General features: G+C 42.2%; 2 protein-coding genes across 3 annotated transcripts; both read left to right on the top strand.

The window, feature by feature from the left end:
• The first annotated feature begins 1,764 nt into the window (after positions 1–1,764).
• LOC121719245 lies at positions 1,765–4,839 on the top strand. 2 transcript variants are annotated; one of them, XM_042104700.1, is made up of 7 exons: positions 1,765–1,901; positions 2,193–2,256; positions 3,389–3,775; positions 4,021–4,137; positions 4,239–4,289; positions 4,397–4,468; positions 4,557–4,839. In XM_042104700.1, exons 2-7 carry the CDS (start codon positions 2,199–2,201, stop codon positions 4,631–4,633), a joined length of 762 nt encoding a protein of 253 aa, XP_041960634.1. In that variant the 5' UTR covers positions 1,765–1,901; positions 2,193–2,198; the 3' UTR covers positions 4,634–4,839. The 2 variants fall into 2 exon arrangements, with proteins under 2 accessions (XP_041960634.1, XP_041960643.1); XM_042104709.1 differs by having other exon boundaries at positions 1,766–1,901; positions 4,560–4,839.
• A 2,406-nt stretch (positions 4,840–7,245) lies between these two features.
• On the top strand, positions 7,246–14,864 carry tmem132a (transmembrane protein 132A). Its single transcript, XM_042111120.1, has 12 exons — positions 7,246–7,567; positions 7,902–7,991; positions 8,151–8,365; positions 8,648–8,857; positions 9,121–9,629; positions 9,711–9,863; positions 12,116–12,311; positions 12,417–12,560; positions 12,711–12,913; positions 13,177–13,402; positions 13,606–13,797; positions 13,998–14,864. Exons 2-12 carry the CDS (start codon positions 7,910–7,912, stop codon positions 14,862–14,864), a joined length of 2,997 nt encoding a protein of 998 aa, XP_041967054.1. The 5' UTR covers positions 7,246–7,567; positions 7,902–7,909.
• Positions 14,865–15,948: the final 1,084 nt, after the last annotated feature.

The raw sequence follows: 15,948 nt of genomic DNA, 5'->3' as shown, positions 1-15,948 counted from the left end.
AGTGAAAGGTCGTCATGGCACTATGCATCACTCTGAGAGGGTGTTCCGTAGCCTCGGCGCCAGGGCCCCCCTGATGGCAGTGCACCAACTCACTCACCGCCATCACAGACAGGCAGGCCGATCGCCGGGCCACTGAGCTCAGGCTGGCACTCCACTGGCCCGCCTAGCCAGCACGCCTCAGCCCAACCCAGCTCCGCGCTGAGGCTCCCCGCACCAGTCGGCTCTGACCCAGTCCCAGAGCAGGTGTCCAGCTCTTTTTATTTTTGTACTTTGAAGCAATCCTTGACTAAACCAACAAAGAAACAAAAAAAAGAAGAAAATGAGAAGAAAACTAAGATATCAACACGGGACTGGTGGGCATTTCAATCAAGCCCACCTTGCCACTGGCTTTAATGAACCAACAGACTCAGTAATTACGACTCAGGTGGTGCGAAGCCCGGGCACCTGGCCACCGGCAGGAAGGAGCTGTGCCGAGGCCCGTGATCTGATTGAGGGTGGGGAGGGGGATGGGGTCGCTGTCGTAGAAGCACAAAGATGTGCCTCGTTAGGGATAAAACAAAGACAAATATCATTTAAAAAAAAGAAAAACAAGAATATATTGGTTTGGTGGTGATGACTGTAGCCTGTTTCAAAGTGTTCTTTTTTTGAGTGTGAGTAATAAAACACTGAAGTTGATTTATGAGAAAAGCGACTGTGTGATGAGTTTATCATGTTCTTGTTGTTGTCCACGCCCTAATGCGCACACACATGCACACATAGCCTAGTAAGACTGTCGCGACACCACATACTAATCATCACTGATTTTGTGTTCCACTCAAAAGGGATTTTTTTTATGTTTACACATACCTAAAACCATTTGTAGGCCTACTCCGCCTCCCGCCTTGTTTATGTGTTTTGAAGTTGCGTTTGACTATTTCTCCATCTCGCCCCCAACAGTATGTGTCATGTCCCACAGTTGATTGTTGAGAAGTAACCCATCACTACGACAGGAAGTAAAGTAATTAATATGACAAATTGAAAATTTATTTGCATCTCATTGTGAGCAACAGGTCAGAAAGTCACTGCTGGTGCCAAAGCTAGAAATTGGCAAAGATGAGCAAGTGACAATGACAAAGTCCCATCTCACGTTTACACAGAACCTCAGGCCTGATGTTTTAGGTATCAGGAAGTGTTTATGACTAGGTGGTTGATGTATGAAGAGGCGACAATGCACACATTGGGGTTTTTTCACCAGGTCTACGGCTCTGGTAAACCAGAGGCGAAAGATGAGAAAGATGAAAAAGATGGGGTTCGGAGCAGGAGAAACAAAAGCGTAGACCGAGAGGAAGAAATGAGTAATGGCAGACTGAAAGTGAGCATGCACGGCCCTGAATTTTCGATCCCTCTGGTGGGAAGTGATGTGTGAGGATGGGGGTGGGATTAGGCGTAGAAACCTGACTAAATGAAATGTAGTAAATACATTAACACTTTTAGACTGGAACCAGAGGTCATAATAAGTCCAGAGCTGCAACGACAGTGATGGAGAAAGTCGTAATTCCACCATTGAACACCTTTACAGGCATTAGGTTTGTCCAAAATTGTGTCATCAGTCTATTAATACTGTTAATTTTTTAAAAGCATCTTTCCTGCTCTTTTTCTTTTGCATTTTAAAATTTCAGCCCACTCAAGTGTTTTCTCTTCTAGCCGTCTTGTTCTTCCTGGCTTTGATGTAAGGAAGTTCTGCATTTTGCAGAAGACATCAAGTCAAAACACTGAGACGGAGTGATTCATTGGAGAGAATGTGAGAGAGGCCTGAGAGAGTGGGGGAAAAGGAGAGAGAAGAAAAGTATACACCTCTGCACATTTCCTTTCATTTCAGTTTGTCTATCATTCAGTAAACTTCCTGTCATCACTGCTTTGAGGTAAGTCTTGTTTTTGTTAAAAAGTAATTACATTGCAGTGAAGGACAAGTGTGAAGCCATTGTCACAATATAAAGACAAACTAAAGAATATTACATAAAGTTTTTATTCTTGTACTGATATTATTGGACCGTATGATGCTTTGCCGCCACTTGAGCATTTAACTTTATTCTAATGTATCAAATATACTTTCGTTGGCCTTCTGCTTATGTGTGTAGTGTTATCAGGATATATAGAGTTATTTTGTGTACATTTGTGAGTTGAGCTGATAGCTTGGTCCTCCGTTCTGTCAGTTTGAAATGGAACGCTGGCTGCAGCTGCTGGTGCTTTTTCTGGGCCTGCTTCTTGTTAACACAGGTGAGCCTATGTGCATAGAACACAAAACACTTTTTAGAATTAAATCACATGCAATGAACACTTACAATAGATTGTAAAGCAGAATTGTCAAAAATCAGGATTTATTTATGGATGACGGTGAAGGGATGCACCACTTCATGACTGATGATATGCATGCACATTTATACATTTTAAAATATCAGTTACTAAGTAACAATAGCTTAATTATCTGCAAAGGGGGAAGGTAAAGTGTAACTTTGTACACTTAATAAGACATCTAATCTGTACTTAAATTCTAATTCCGCTGACTTGCGTGACGGGTATTTTCCATTTAAAAAAAAAATTCCGATGTATCCTACAGACAGATGATTCACATAATTTGTGGCATTAAATCCCAGAGATTACAGGGTATATTTTAATCCAGGACTTGACAGACCATCACAGTCGGGTGGTAATCTGGGGTTATCCTCATTATAGGGGTCCTAATCTGCAATGACTAATAGACTTTTTAAACCTGACCCCACTCACGACAGGTCCCACATTCAGCTCTTTTGTGACTTTGGACAGAGTATTTACAGGGTGGTTGAGCATATCACTGTATGTCTTCTGTGGGACACCATATACAAATTGTAGCCATATTACTGTTAGTATTAGATATTTAAAAACAAATAGGCACACCCAGGCCAGGTGAAGGTTGATTTTTTTAGGTTCACAGTAGGCTTGTCAAAGTGTGGTGTGCTTCAATAAAAAATGCTATCAAATGAAGCCTACAGTCAGCTCGAAAATTGTAATATTTGTCAATCTTACGTGACATGAAAATAAAGAATTATGAACTACCCTAAATTTATATCACTAAATGTATATTTATGTTTAATCATGGTTACCAAGGACATACAATAGACATACTGTATATTGCTCTTGATTAACACATTGCAAGGATGATTTAACCTATTGCATTATGCTCTCACCAACTGCCAGACATCTTTGTGAAAGTGCCTTAGACCCATAAACCAACGTTTTTTTAATGTGTGTTAGGATCCTACTTTTTATGTATTTTCAAGTAAAATCATCACCAGTCAGTGAGTCCATTTTCAGAACTGTATCTTGCCTTGCAATGACCCTAATAACTTTGCTTATTTTATTTGTGACACAGATAGCCAAAACCTGAATGCCTCATCCACCAGTCGTACACCAACCAAAGCGACAAAGGCCACCACTGTGCCCACCTCCCATCCCATAGCCACATCAACAAGAGCAGTGGTGGCTTCTGCACAGCCATTCCATGAGCTAGCCCTGGTGAGAGTGAAATGGTCAATCCCATGCAAGGGGGCCGTCCGCCTCACCTGGCCCGAAGGTGGAGATGAATCTGTCTGCTTTTTAAGCCCATACAAGATCAAACTCGTAGGTCTCTGTCCCAATATGAAATGTGGACATTTCCAGGCCTGGGGATCCTCTGGGTCTATGACCGCCGGCCTGTATATTCATAGGAATGGGACAATGACAAGCCAGAATTGCACTGCGCTCCATGTTCAGTGCACAGGTGCGTGATGGGTTTTCTCTGGGTTGTATATGTAAAGCTAGCGAGGGCATGTCGATCACATATTAAATTGCCTAATTGTTTCAGACCACCAAATCAACCAAAGGTACGTCTGTGCAAGAGCAGCATACATATCAAGTCCCTCCGCACAAGGCCTCATGAAGGCATCAAATGTATCTTCACGTAATTGCCATAATGAATCTCTCTATCCCTTCAGTAATTTCACAATTCTTCCCCTTAACCATCAGGCTGCAGTGGGGAGGTGGTTGCATATAAGGCCATCACAGGTCTTCTTCTTGTCCTGGTGCTGGGAGTCCTTCTGCTCCGCTTCGGGAAACCTACATACAACGCCCTCCGCAAAAGATGTCAGTCCACTGAAAAACATTCCGTTAGCTGCTGTCATGCTCATACTTTACATATACCTTTAGTGAATGTGTGTGATGTGACATGTATTTCTGTGTTACAGTGTCTCAGAGACAGCAGACGCGATGGATTGGCCCTACGCAAAGCCAAAGTGGTGGGTCAGACACACACACACACACACACACACACACACACACACACACAGAGAATGACGTTGAAATTAGGATAAATGTACTGACGCTATGTGTATCATGCCATTAGTGTACTATAACAGAGAACAGCAGGCCGGCCTGCAACCCAACAACAACACATTCAAGAGACACTCCTATCCAGGTGGGTGTTGCGATTTCTTTTTTTCCTCACTCTCACACATATATATTTCACTCTCTGTTGATATTTTGTTATTCTGTTTTCTCCCCAGCAGCGTTGGAAAAGCTCACAGTGACTTCAAGCAGAGAGCCTTCGTCTAACCGGAACAGTGACTATTCATACAACTAAATGAGAATCTTTTTCACCGTTTTGTTGTCATTATCTTCATCACCAAAGTGTTATTTATCTGAGTGATGCTTGGCCTTATTTTGCATTGTGCATTTTTACTGTTTTGGGGGGTTCTTTTTTGGGGCGGGGGTATTTTCATAACCATGTACATAAAAGTATGTTTCTTTGAATTGCATTTTCTGAAATAAAGCCCATTCCTGAGACAACACAAATTCGGTTGCGTAAAAGAGTTTTTAACACAGATTGAATCACAAACTTCCAAGCTGAGCAGCTATGACTGGGAGAGCTAGGCTTAGGTGAGGAGGGTGGAGGAATGCAGACTTTTGCAGATGTGTGGTTTCCTGCTGCGTTTTCTGTCGTCTTCCTGTTTGTGTTATTTCTGTCATTTACACACGCTTCTTGCTCTAAATTTATTTCATTATGCCCCGTGCCCCCCCCGACTAACCTCATTTTGGTGCATCCTCTCCCTCTTTCCCACCCCTTTGTGTCTGTCTAATGCATTTGTGTTGTTTTCAGGGCTTTTACTGTGGTGGTTTTGGACCATTACACGGAGTGGATTGGGGGATTTTATTACTGCGTTTCTTTTTAATTGAGATTTATTTTGAGTGAACAACTGTGCCTGCCTCTGTCATTTTAATGCTTAAATTTTTGACAAAAAAAATAGCATCCAGCCAATAATCTTTGGTATGTGCATGTGTGTGTGTGTGAGAGAGAGACAGAAAGAGAGAGAGACAGAGAGAGAGAGAGATAGAAAGAGTGTTTGTATTTGTGCTGTGTCTGTCTGTCAGTCTGTATATGGGGTGTGTATTTCTTAAGGTAGAATGACACAGAGAATGCAGATTATGCATTAACTCTGATAGAAAACACTGCTTGTGTCCTTTTAAATGGAACACTCGGTTTTGTGTATATGTTAGGTGGCGTGAGTCGAAATGACACAAGAGTATGTGTCTGAACACGTGTTATGTCTGCGTGGCATACCGAATGTGTGGTGTGATGTAGTGTGGTCTGTTGATGAGCGAGAGTGAACAGTGTGCCGGACTCTTAGGCTGGCCACGGTGAGGGATTAAAACTCTAGTTTGAATAAGGTTCCATCATGGAACAATGACAGATGACAACAGATTACATGCACAGATTAACAGCGAGGGAGAGAGGGACAGAGGGAGGAGTGAGTGAGAACAAAGCGAAGGGATGAAGATAAATGCATACCACCCACATTCAACTATCCGTCCCTCTATCACACGTATCAGAGGCATTAAGTCGGCACATAAAAAAGTCAAGCCAAAAACAAAATCACAGAGCACATGCACTTTCAAAAGTGCTCTCGATCACGAAACGGTCCCGTTTTCACACGGAGAAGAATTACTATGACCGTGCTAAGTGCAACCATAGCCTGTCAGTGCAACTGTCATGTGCAACCATGTCAGTGAATCAGAAGTGACATGATAATAGAATGGTCAGGTAAAACTACTTAACATATTGGGGGGTTTTGGCTCACAAGAAAATAAGACACACTAAGTTGGAGGAAAGATTGTGTGGGTTCATATGTGTCTGAGAGGGAGTGAAAGAGAGACAGAGAGAGAGAGAGAGAAAGAACTATTGTAATATGAGTGTCATCGGTGCTTTGTGAAATTTAATGCTATAGGTTTACACTAAGCCTCCTGTGGTGAGGACATTGCCCCTAAGCTCCTTCTGTTGCCCTAGCATGGATATCAGCACACAGAAGTGTGTCACAGCGAGAGCTTGATGAAACTGAGAGATTTTAAAGGAGTGTTCTTTTCCCCACTGTCCCACACTCAAGAGCAGCCTGCCGTCTAAATATCAACCTTGTCCCAACTCGGTATTGCCTGATAAACTTGCCTGGTAGCATTGTCTACGAAATGGAAGAGAGTGCACAGTCCACTGCACTGGGCCTTCTGCCTCGTGATAGTAAGAGGGAGGAAAGAGGGGTTTAGTGGGGTCACTTACAGATCTATCCTTTAATCAGAGGATAATGAGAGATGGATAAAGAAGACGGATAAAGATGTATTTAATATGGGCTGCTTAGAGTTGATTCCCTGTGGCAATTTAAAGGACACATTGTCAAGGGTTAAGGGGCGCACTAGCAAGGAACAGAGAAGGAGGAATATTCACAGTATGAGAGATTACGTTGGAGTGAAGGAGGAAGAATACACAGATTTAAGAATAATTCACAGACATCTTTTCATTGTATTCTTGCAGAAAGAAAAAATAATTTTGGACCTAATCAGTACTACAGAAATTGACAATATTTATTAAATAAAATTATGAAGAGTGGAGCTGCCCGAAGGAAACCGTAAAAAAAGAAAAAGAAAAGAAACCGTGAGAGCTATGGGTACCGACTACTCAAGCGACTTCTGAGAAGGTGATTAATCAGTCTGGGAATGATTCAGTCCTCCTTTAATGTGAGGAGTTTATCGAGAAAGGGTGAGAGAGAAAGAGAGCGTGAAAAAGAGAGAAAGAGAGAGAAGAAAGATGGAAAAAGAGGGGGAGGGACTGGGAAGAATAAGGATTATTTGCTGTTTAAATGAATAAATCCGTATTGTGTGAATCTAGCACAGAGGGAAAGCAAAGGGGGGGGGGGGGGGGGTAAAAAACAGAGAGCAACGCAAGAGTGAGCTGGAGCAGGCAAACAGTGATACTGACAAATCCTACCGAGCACATTCTCAGGGAACAAAATGTTTTAAAGCAAAGGAAAAGGACTAACAATTATGGCAGTTCCTGTACCTCACGACCTTAATGTCAACAAAAAATATCTCTGACCAATTGTGACAGAGGGGAAAGAAGTTTTCTATTTTCATCTCAGCTAGATCTGTTTCGTGTAAGAGGAATATGTTTGGAGAGCACAATGACAGTGAATATCTCACAGGCCACTAAAGCAACCCGCCAACTAAAGTAGAGAGGACCGCTCAATATAAGGTAAGTTAATGTGTCGCTATTTTAAAGAGTGTAAAAAGGTGCAGGAAAGTGTATTATTCATAGACTTCTATTTTAAATGAATGATTTTTTTGTATTGTAACATACAACAGGTGTCCGACAAAAGGATAAGGATTCTCTATTTTCTTTTATTTAAATTTGCAGATTAGATTTTTTCACTTAAGCTGCACTGCATTGCCAGACAGCACAGGAAATGACCAACATTGCAACTGCACATTTTGTGCAACATTAAGGTGCAAATTGTGTTGGCCTACACAATTGTGCATATTGATGTGTGACAGGGTGTGTGAGCCCATGCATGTGTTCCTCTGCACAGATGCAGGGATGAGTGCAGCTGACTGCCCCAGTTCCCCCTGTGAAAGAGGGGTCACTATGGCAATACTCTTCTGCTCCTGTTTTGCCCTTGGTGAGTGAGTTCTCTGAAAACAATGTATATTAATGACTGTGTTGCTTCCACTGCCCCCACCCAAAACACACACACACACACACACACACACACACAAGAAAGTTCAGAAACCTAACGCTCTTTCCATACTTACTTGGTGTCTCCTCCACCTCTCTGAAGCTGGTGCACAGCTGCCCCCGCCAGTCTCTCTGCCTGCGCAGATCAGCGTGCCCCCTCCGTGGAGCGCCCTCTCCCTCTCGCAGGCTGATCTGGGGGTGATCTTCTCCAACTCCAGCCCCTTCTCTTACAGCCAGCCCCTACTCCTCATGCCTCCTCCGGGGACCAGCTCTAAGGCAGGAGTACGGGCTTCCTTTGGGCCTTACTCTGTCACACAGGTACAGGCAGACAGGTTCAGCTGAATCACAATGCACCAGGAAGGGTGCCTTTCTTTGTTTTCTAAATCAGATGAAGTATGATGAACCATGTTAACAGCTATGCAATATCATTTGAAATCTAAACTTAGATTCAGTCCAAAAACATTTGTTAAACATTTTATATTTTGATGTATTAAAGATACCACTTTCACCACAGTTCATCTCCTAATCTGTCCTAAATCTGGATTTTTGTCCCAACTGTTCCACTTGCTGAATCTCTGGTTTTGTGTTTTTGCTTTTAAGCTGGTCTCCACACCTGTCCTTCCACTTTCCCCTCCTCTCTCAGCATCTCTTCTCACAAAAACTGTCATGAGGGCCAAAGAAGGGGAGAAAGGAAAGAGGTCTGAAGTGAGAGTGCTATTTCACATGAGGGGAGATGTTAGCAAGGGAACCTGCATTACTCTCCATGCGTTCAAAGAGACAGAGGAACAAAAAGCAACCTGTATAACCCAGGTAATGTCACTGTCTTGCACAGTTGCAACACTTACTCAGAGACAGTTTGGACTACTTATTATTGTTGTACTGATGCAATATTAACGCTAGCATAAATATAACCTACGGTGTAAGTGGGTCTAGCACAAGAGTTTTTATTTTTATTAGCCAACTATTTTTACTAGCTAACTATTTTTACTAGCCTATTACCCTGCTGTGGTAGTGCAGTGTCACTGAATGACTGAATGAAAATCATCGTCTTTCGTCTCACTTATCTCTGACAGTCCCCACTTGGCCTCTGCGTAGTTTCCCTCACCTTACCCAAGGACTGGTTTGAGCTGGATCAGTCACCACATACCAACCCGGGCCAGAATCCCAGAGCGAGATACCTGCGCAGGCACCGACAACGAAACCGTGCGCGACGGCGCCAAAACGTGCCCAGCGCACTCCGGGACAACTCTACCCCTGCCTCGGATCGCATCCAACTCTATTATTCCTCGTCCGGCGCTGTCTCCGACTTCAAGACGCCTCCCCTGGGATGCGCCGAGGACGATACCGAGCCGCTGCAGCAGAGGCTCTACTATGTGGGGGCCGTGGCTGTTCCCCATAGGGAGAACAATCGGGATACGGCCAGAGGGACAGTGGTGTGTTCGGACGGGCAGGGCGAGGAGGAGCTGAGGCTGGATTACAATGTTGTCGTTCGCTTTTGTCGAGGTCCAGTTCGCACCGGTCAGCCAGCTAGGATCTTTGTCAACTTGAGGTCAAATTTCACGGGAGACTCCGTAACTATTAGGTGAGTGGATTAGTTTAGGTGAAGTCTGATGCTGTGGTGGTGACTGTGTCGGAGTCGTGATTTCTGACTGTATTGCTGCAGGCTGAAGGTGAAGAAAGGATTGGTGTCCGTGATTGAACAGCCATCCATGAACTCTGACCTCTGGAGTGTGGTTTTAGAGAGAACCACAGGCTCCAAGCATGATACCGTCTCAATAATTTGTCACAAAGTGGGAACTCAGTCTGCTTATCTAAGGTAGGCCTATGGGTAAACTACACTACACTGATCTGCATGTTTTGTTTTTCAGTCATCTAAATTGAGGTAATACTCAATCATATTAATCATATTAATAATATTGCAACATAGCTTTATTTTGGAAACCCTCCAGTTCACAGGTCACCCTTTTAGAAAAATCTGAAGAAAAAAATCAGAGGTGCTCCTATGCCAAACTTGATATTTGAAATAGTATGTCAACATCAATAGTTTTTTAAATTAACTATGGCCATTTTAAGTAACTTTAAGCATTTTGGTGAAGAAGCTTTTTTGTCCAATTTCCAACCTCATAGCTCATTTGATGTGACATGCAGACGTCACTAGCTTTAAGGCAACTGTAAAGTTGTTATAATTGTATGAAGTATATGTATAATCAGATCAGATATTGTATGTACTTCCCCTACAAGGCTCTGAAAAAAAGAAAAAAAAAAACTCCCCTTTTCAGTGCTCCTCATTCAGCTAAATCCAGGTATATGCAGTTGTCAAAACTACTATACAGAAGCGTCAGAATGCTTTTTTGGAAAAATGCTCGATTTTCAAAAAAGCCTGTTTTCATCTCCTCATTTCACCATGTGGAGAGTCATCATATCAGAATGTTACCAGTATTCTTATTTAGGGATAACCTAACCTGACCTAACCTGACCTAACCTGAAATTTGAAGTTGTTGCTGAGGTTCTTTGGTAACATGATGCCCCCCCCCCCCCCCCTTCAAAATATTAAATGTCTTCGATAAGTGGCACGAAGACACTGTGAACAAGTGGGGTTATTTGTTTGCCTAAATATAATGTCATATACACAACTGTATAATATTCAGATTATTTAGCCTATATTTCAGTTGAATGATTGTTTAAATATTTGTTTGACGAAAGCAATTATTTCTCATTTGCCAGTGTTGTGACTTCCTGTGCCCCCTTCAGGCTCTGTGCAGTAAGTGCAGTGCAGGCCTGGTGCTTATGTAAAATTATATATAAAATGTTTTGTCATTCTTTTTACATAAATGTAAATTATCTGAATGTTGCATATAGGTGCATATTTGCCAGTATTTTGAGAATATGTCAGCAAATAAATTGTGTTTGCACACTGTATTCCACTTTGTGACGCTGATAGAATTTCAAGTACGCCTATTTAATATTTTAAAAAATCATGTCAACAAGGGTATTCAGCAACAACTCCAGATCATCTTCGGATACACAAGGATAAACAGTAAAAATTAAAACAATCCTGTTAACTGTCCAGATGGTGAAATGAAGAGATGAAAATCTCAAGCACATTTCAAAAACACTCCAGTAATATAGTAATGACTAAAGATACTACATGGCCTAGCACTGCCGCAAGTGGCCGTTTTTATTGCTTTTAACTTTTTTTTTTAATGAAAAATCCTACTAGTTGAATATCAAGTTTAAAATGTATGGGTCAAGATGTTTCGGCAGTTCTAGTAGTTTTGAAATTCTTGGCGCTTCTAGTGTTAATCTATATATGACTTGGGAAAAATATGAGGGGGTTTTCTAGTTTCTTTTTAGCATAGTTTACTATTTGAATGAGAAATTATTATTTTATTTATTATTATTTATTTTTTTTAGAAATTATGGCCAATTTCAGGGCAAGAGATTAATTACATCAGATACATTTGATCTAATTACATTTTTTTTAATTCTATACAGAAAAAGTTAGTTCAAGTCATTGAGTTTCAAAGCTGTGGGTGTCATATCAAAGGTGGCATAAATGTTTGAAGTTGGACAATAGGCTTGTTCGTCATGCTTAAAATGACTTAAAACTTAAAAGCTTTCAAAAAACTGTTGATACAGATTTGTAAATAGAAAAAGATTTCAATTTAATTTTTAATTTTCATATGTACATTTTTCTGACAGGGTGACCTGTGAGCCTCTGGGTGATTTGACATGGAATAACCCATGACTGCAACATCTGCACAATCCAAGCATTATGGGGCTTAAATACATTGATTATTCTTAGTGTTATATATTGATTATTATATTTAACGCTTTTGTCCAATGCGATAACCAGATATGTTCTATATTCTAACAAAACCTATAAATATACAAACCATAACGGTGTAAGAAAAGCACTTAAGAGCAATGTGAACAGATGAGTTTTTAAACATTTCTTGAAAGTCATTTCTGGTGTAAAGTAGTTCTAGAATAACTGTATTAAGCACTCTCAGAATAATATCAATGACATTCAAACTGCCTCACTGTCTGACCCCACTGCCCCCTCAGTCAAACCGACCTGCTGGAGGTTGCTTGTCTCTTGGTTGATGGCTTGAAGAGGAGCTTTGGCGTGGCCATGACCGTGACCACTGTTTGGTGGACGGAGTACTCAAGTCGTAATACCAATGTATCCCCACATGGGGCAGTGACGAGTTTCCTGTCTTTCACTGACAGAGATATTGTGGGCATTGCTCCCATCACAGAGGTAAGCACCTGTAACAGACTTTGAACTTAGGAGTCCAGTGGAATACACAGAGTTTGAGCCGTCAAAGTGTATGAGATTCTTTTACTTTCTGTTCTTCTTCAACAGAGCAGTACAATCATAAATACAGCAATTTTAACCAGCCAGCCAGTGACCCTTCCTGTAATTGTGTTGGCTGTTGGGGATGATGGAAAGGTATCTGATGTTACTTCTGCAGTAAGGTGTCAATCTGCTAACGAGGACATCGTCAAGGTAACAGGATGGCTCATGGAAAGGATCATCAAAAACTGTCAAAGTTCATGTGTCAACATTCTTATTATATTCCCAGAAGAAATGTGTCGTATCTTTGTGCTGTACATTGTTGGGTGTCTCATTTGCATCCCTACCGCTCCCAAATGATAGGTATCAAGCGACTGCTCCACCCTCTTTGTTGATGGGAGTGAATCAGGAGTGGGCAGCACGTGTGTAGAGGTGGAGTTCTTCCTGGGTAGGCTCAGAGGCTCAGTCTGTCTGTCAGTTTGGGCCCCTATGGTCCCCCTACGTATCTCTCTCTCAGACTATGTCCTCAGTGCCATCGATGGCTGGAGCTTCTTCAACCAGGGCAGGTAGGCTCCCTACAGTTCATAGTGTCGCTCTGCCCTCTGCTGGAAGGAAGAGTAATTACCATAATGCCATGCACAGGATTCATGTTGCTGTAGTGTAAACTATACCCATCACTCCTACTGTCATAAAAATATGGGGAAGTTTATACATATCTTGGTTTGAATTTTCATTCCGTTTTTGTAACATATTCTCTATGACTCAAAAGATAGTAGCTATTTGTTGCTTATAAACTCTAGTTAACCACCCCTGTGCCTATTTCTTTCAGATGTACTCCAGTTTTTCAGAGATCCACTGTACAGGTCCTGGCACAGTTTAGTGCTCATTCCTCTACCAAGAAGGGTCAGCCAACCTACATTCTAGGATCACCTGACTGGTTTGTGGATGTGACAGAGCTTGTTCGGGACTGGCTGCGTGTGGGAAATCCACGGGTTGCAACACTCAACAAGCAGGGATATCTGGTTGGCTTGGAGCCTGGAATAACTACACTACATGTTAGTATACAAAAGAGGCAAGCCAAGCACTTTGGAGATGCTGCCTTTATAGTTAGGACTTAGGACGAATTAATGTTCAGTGGAATGGATATGCGCCTTGCACACCTGGATATGTAGGCTTACTTTGCATTTTCTGTGCCCATACCTTATTTCTTTATTTGTTTATGTTTTCCCTCTTTCCTCTTTCACATAATCAACCTCAGGTGATTTCAAGCCAGTGGGATGGTGTGCTTGGCAGTGCTGAAGTGGTGGTCTCATCTGAAACAGTGACCCCCGGTGATCTTTCAGTGCAGCTGGTTGGTGGACTGGGCTTGGTCATCAATAGTAACCCTGCTCACCAGTCTGTTGTTACCGCTGCTGTAACAGCACACAATATTCTCTACAACTATGGACAGGTATGTGGAGATACTGATCTGAAGTGATGCCTTTAACAAGACTCCAGGTCCAGTTTCTTGGACATGGATTAGGCCTACTCCTAGACTAAGTTTGTAGTCTTGGACTAAGCTTAATCCACGTATGGGAAACTGACCCGAATGTTTACTACTCTTTGGCCGCGGCATTTAAACCCCTCTTCTTCCACACTACTGTTTCTCAGGAGGCGTCTGCTAGTGTTTGGCTCCAGTTTAATGATGACACTGCCATACTGGTTTCAGCATTCACCAGTGTTCCGCACTCCTTACGTCTCTCCTCGTTGGCCGAATCTGTGGTTGCTGTGACACCGGAGCCTGTGCAGCGCATCTTGGCCCAAGGCGAGGGGGGTGGGCCTCTGGTCAAAGCAGAACTCCTCGTTTCCACCTGTGAGCCAGTGTCTAACGATATTGAAGCCAATGTGGTGAGAGATGGGGGAGGAACCAGAAGACTGGCCAAAGGTTCTGGTTGGATAAGAGTGAACCTGGACTCAGAAGTTTGGCCAATAGGGGGCGACTCCAACCCTGACATGTTTGATGTGTCTGACATGCTGTTGGAATCTGAAAAGGACTTTTACAGTAACTTTGGTGACAAAGTTATCATAGGGAACATTACCAGTGATTATACTGCCAACACTGGTGATGGTCTAATAACCAGGAATGATTTAGAACGGGCAGTTTTGACCCCCAATCATCAAGAGAGTGCCGTTTATTTCTCCCCTGGAATGGGAAGAGAGAGAGAGCAGCCTGTGGGAGATAGGGATCTAGAAGTGGGGTTAGGAGCAGTGCTCTCTCTCATCTGTCTTTTTGCTCTTCTCTTCCTGGCCAACTGTCTGCCCTGCGCTCTTCGAGAGAGGAAGAAGAGGAAGCAGAGGGAAAAAGAGGGTCAAGTACCACAGGGAGTACAGGGAGGGATAGAGGTGGGACAGGATGAAGGTGAAGAAAAAGAAGAGTCTAAACTAGATGAGCAGGTAGCAAGACTGAAAACAAAAGTGAAGTTTTGTAAGGGAGATAAAATACATACAATACACACAGACATAAAGTCGAGAGATTGAATGAATAAATTAATTGTAGATAAACATTAAACAGATTAATAATGTAGAACATATCAAGATTAAACCTGTAGCCTATATATCTAGCACACAAGCAAAACAGCCAAACACCAATGTACATTGTATGGCCAATACAGGCAACCAATGTCACATGCCTCAGCATATTGCAGGTGAGAGGAAGTAGATGTTTCTCATTTGTCTGGCATCATGTTCTCCCACTGAGTAAGCCTAAAGGAAAAACAGGCTGCCAGGTTACCTGATTAGGTGCATTTTATTATTCATGTACAGAAAACCTGGCTTGTTAGGCTACTGCAGAATGTTTTCAGTGGTTGGGCGGCTTGGAAGGCCCTGGGGATCAATGAAGTATCTATCTATCTATCTATCTATCTATCTATCTATCTATCTATCTATTTAAGTGGTGATGCTCGAGGAAAAGTAGGCCTAGGCTACGTTATGTCTCTGGACATGAATGTGCCATTTCATTTCACTAACTGTTTGACTGGCCATAGACGACTGGCCTATATGTCTATAATGAGCGGTAAATTAATTGGCTAACACACCACTAATAAGTCAGCAAACGTTTATACATTGTTTTTGAGTTATTTCCAATTACTGCATTCATAAAAGTTTGTAAGACTTTGATCATGTTAATGTAACGTTAAAGTTATGTTATCCGACTACCAAACCTGTTCAAACAGTAGCCTCATGATTTTACTTTGCAAAGATGTGGAAGCGTGGTGACTGAACTCTGTTATTGAGGTATATTGTCTGCATTTTATTTTGGAAATAAATATGTATTCTTTTCTGTTATATTTCTTCTGCAGTTGTTTATCTATCTACATGTTTCACGTGTGCATGTGCATCCCTGGTGGTCTAGTGGTTAGGATTCGGCGCTCTCACCGCCGCGGCCCGGGTTCGATTCCCGGTCAGGGAATGACGTTTTTGAGAGAAAGATAGCGTTATTTCAAGCTGCTCATATCCGTAGCTTACAAGCACAGAAAAGCATCTTTGTAACAATTATGTCTAACAGCGGCAACTGGAGTATACAATAATACCACAGAGGATAGGAGGATATCACAGGAAGTGA

This window comes from Alosa sapidissima, chromosome 1 (assembly GCF_018492685.1).
Source record: "Alosa sapidissima isolate fAloSap1 chromosome 1, fAloSap1.pri, whole genome shotgun sequence".
Taxonomy (NCBI): Eukaryota; Metazoa; Chordata; class Actinopteri; order Clupeiformes; family Clupeidae; genus Alosa; species Alosa sapidissima.
The sequence above is the reverse complement of the archived record's forward strand: the minus strand, read 5'-3'. Positions and strand labels throughout refer to the sequence as shown.

What these genes read in the sequence shown, in the direction of transcription:
- tmem132a (XM_042111120.1), top strand. Translation starts at nt 7,910, where the DNA reads ATGAGTGCAGCTGACTGCCCCAGTTCCCCCTGTGAAAGAGGGGTCACT. An exon ending in AAGCAACCTGTATAACCCAG is followed by an intron (nt 8,858 to 9,120) that starts GTAATGTCACTG and finishes TATCTCTGACAG; the next exon opens with TCCCCACTTGGCCTCTGCGT. An exon ending in ACTCAGTCTGCTTATCTAAG is followed by an intron (nt 9,864 to 12,115) that starts GTAGGCCTATGG and finishes CTGCCCCCTCAG; the next exon opens with TCAAACCGACCTGCTGGAGG.
- LOC121719245 (XM_042104700.1), top strand. Translation starts at nt 2,199, where the DNA reads ATGGAACGCTGGCTGCAGCTGCTGGTGCTTTTTCTGGGCCTGCTTCTT. An exon ending in GCTCCATGTTCAGTGCACAG is followed by an intron (nt 3,776 to 4,020) that starts GTGCGTGATGGG and finishes CTTAACCATCAG; the next exon opens with GCTGCAGTGGGGAGGTGGTT. An exon ending in CAACGCCCTCCGCAAAAGAT is followed by an intron (nt 4,138 to 4,238) that starts GTCAGTCCACTG and finishes TCTGTGTTACAG; the next exon opens with TGTCTCAGAGACAGCAGACG.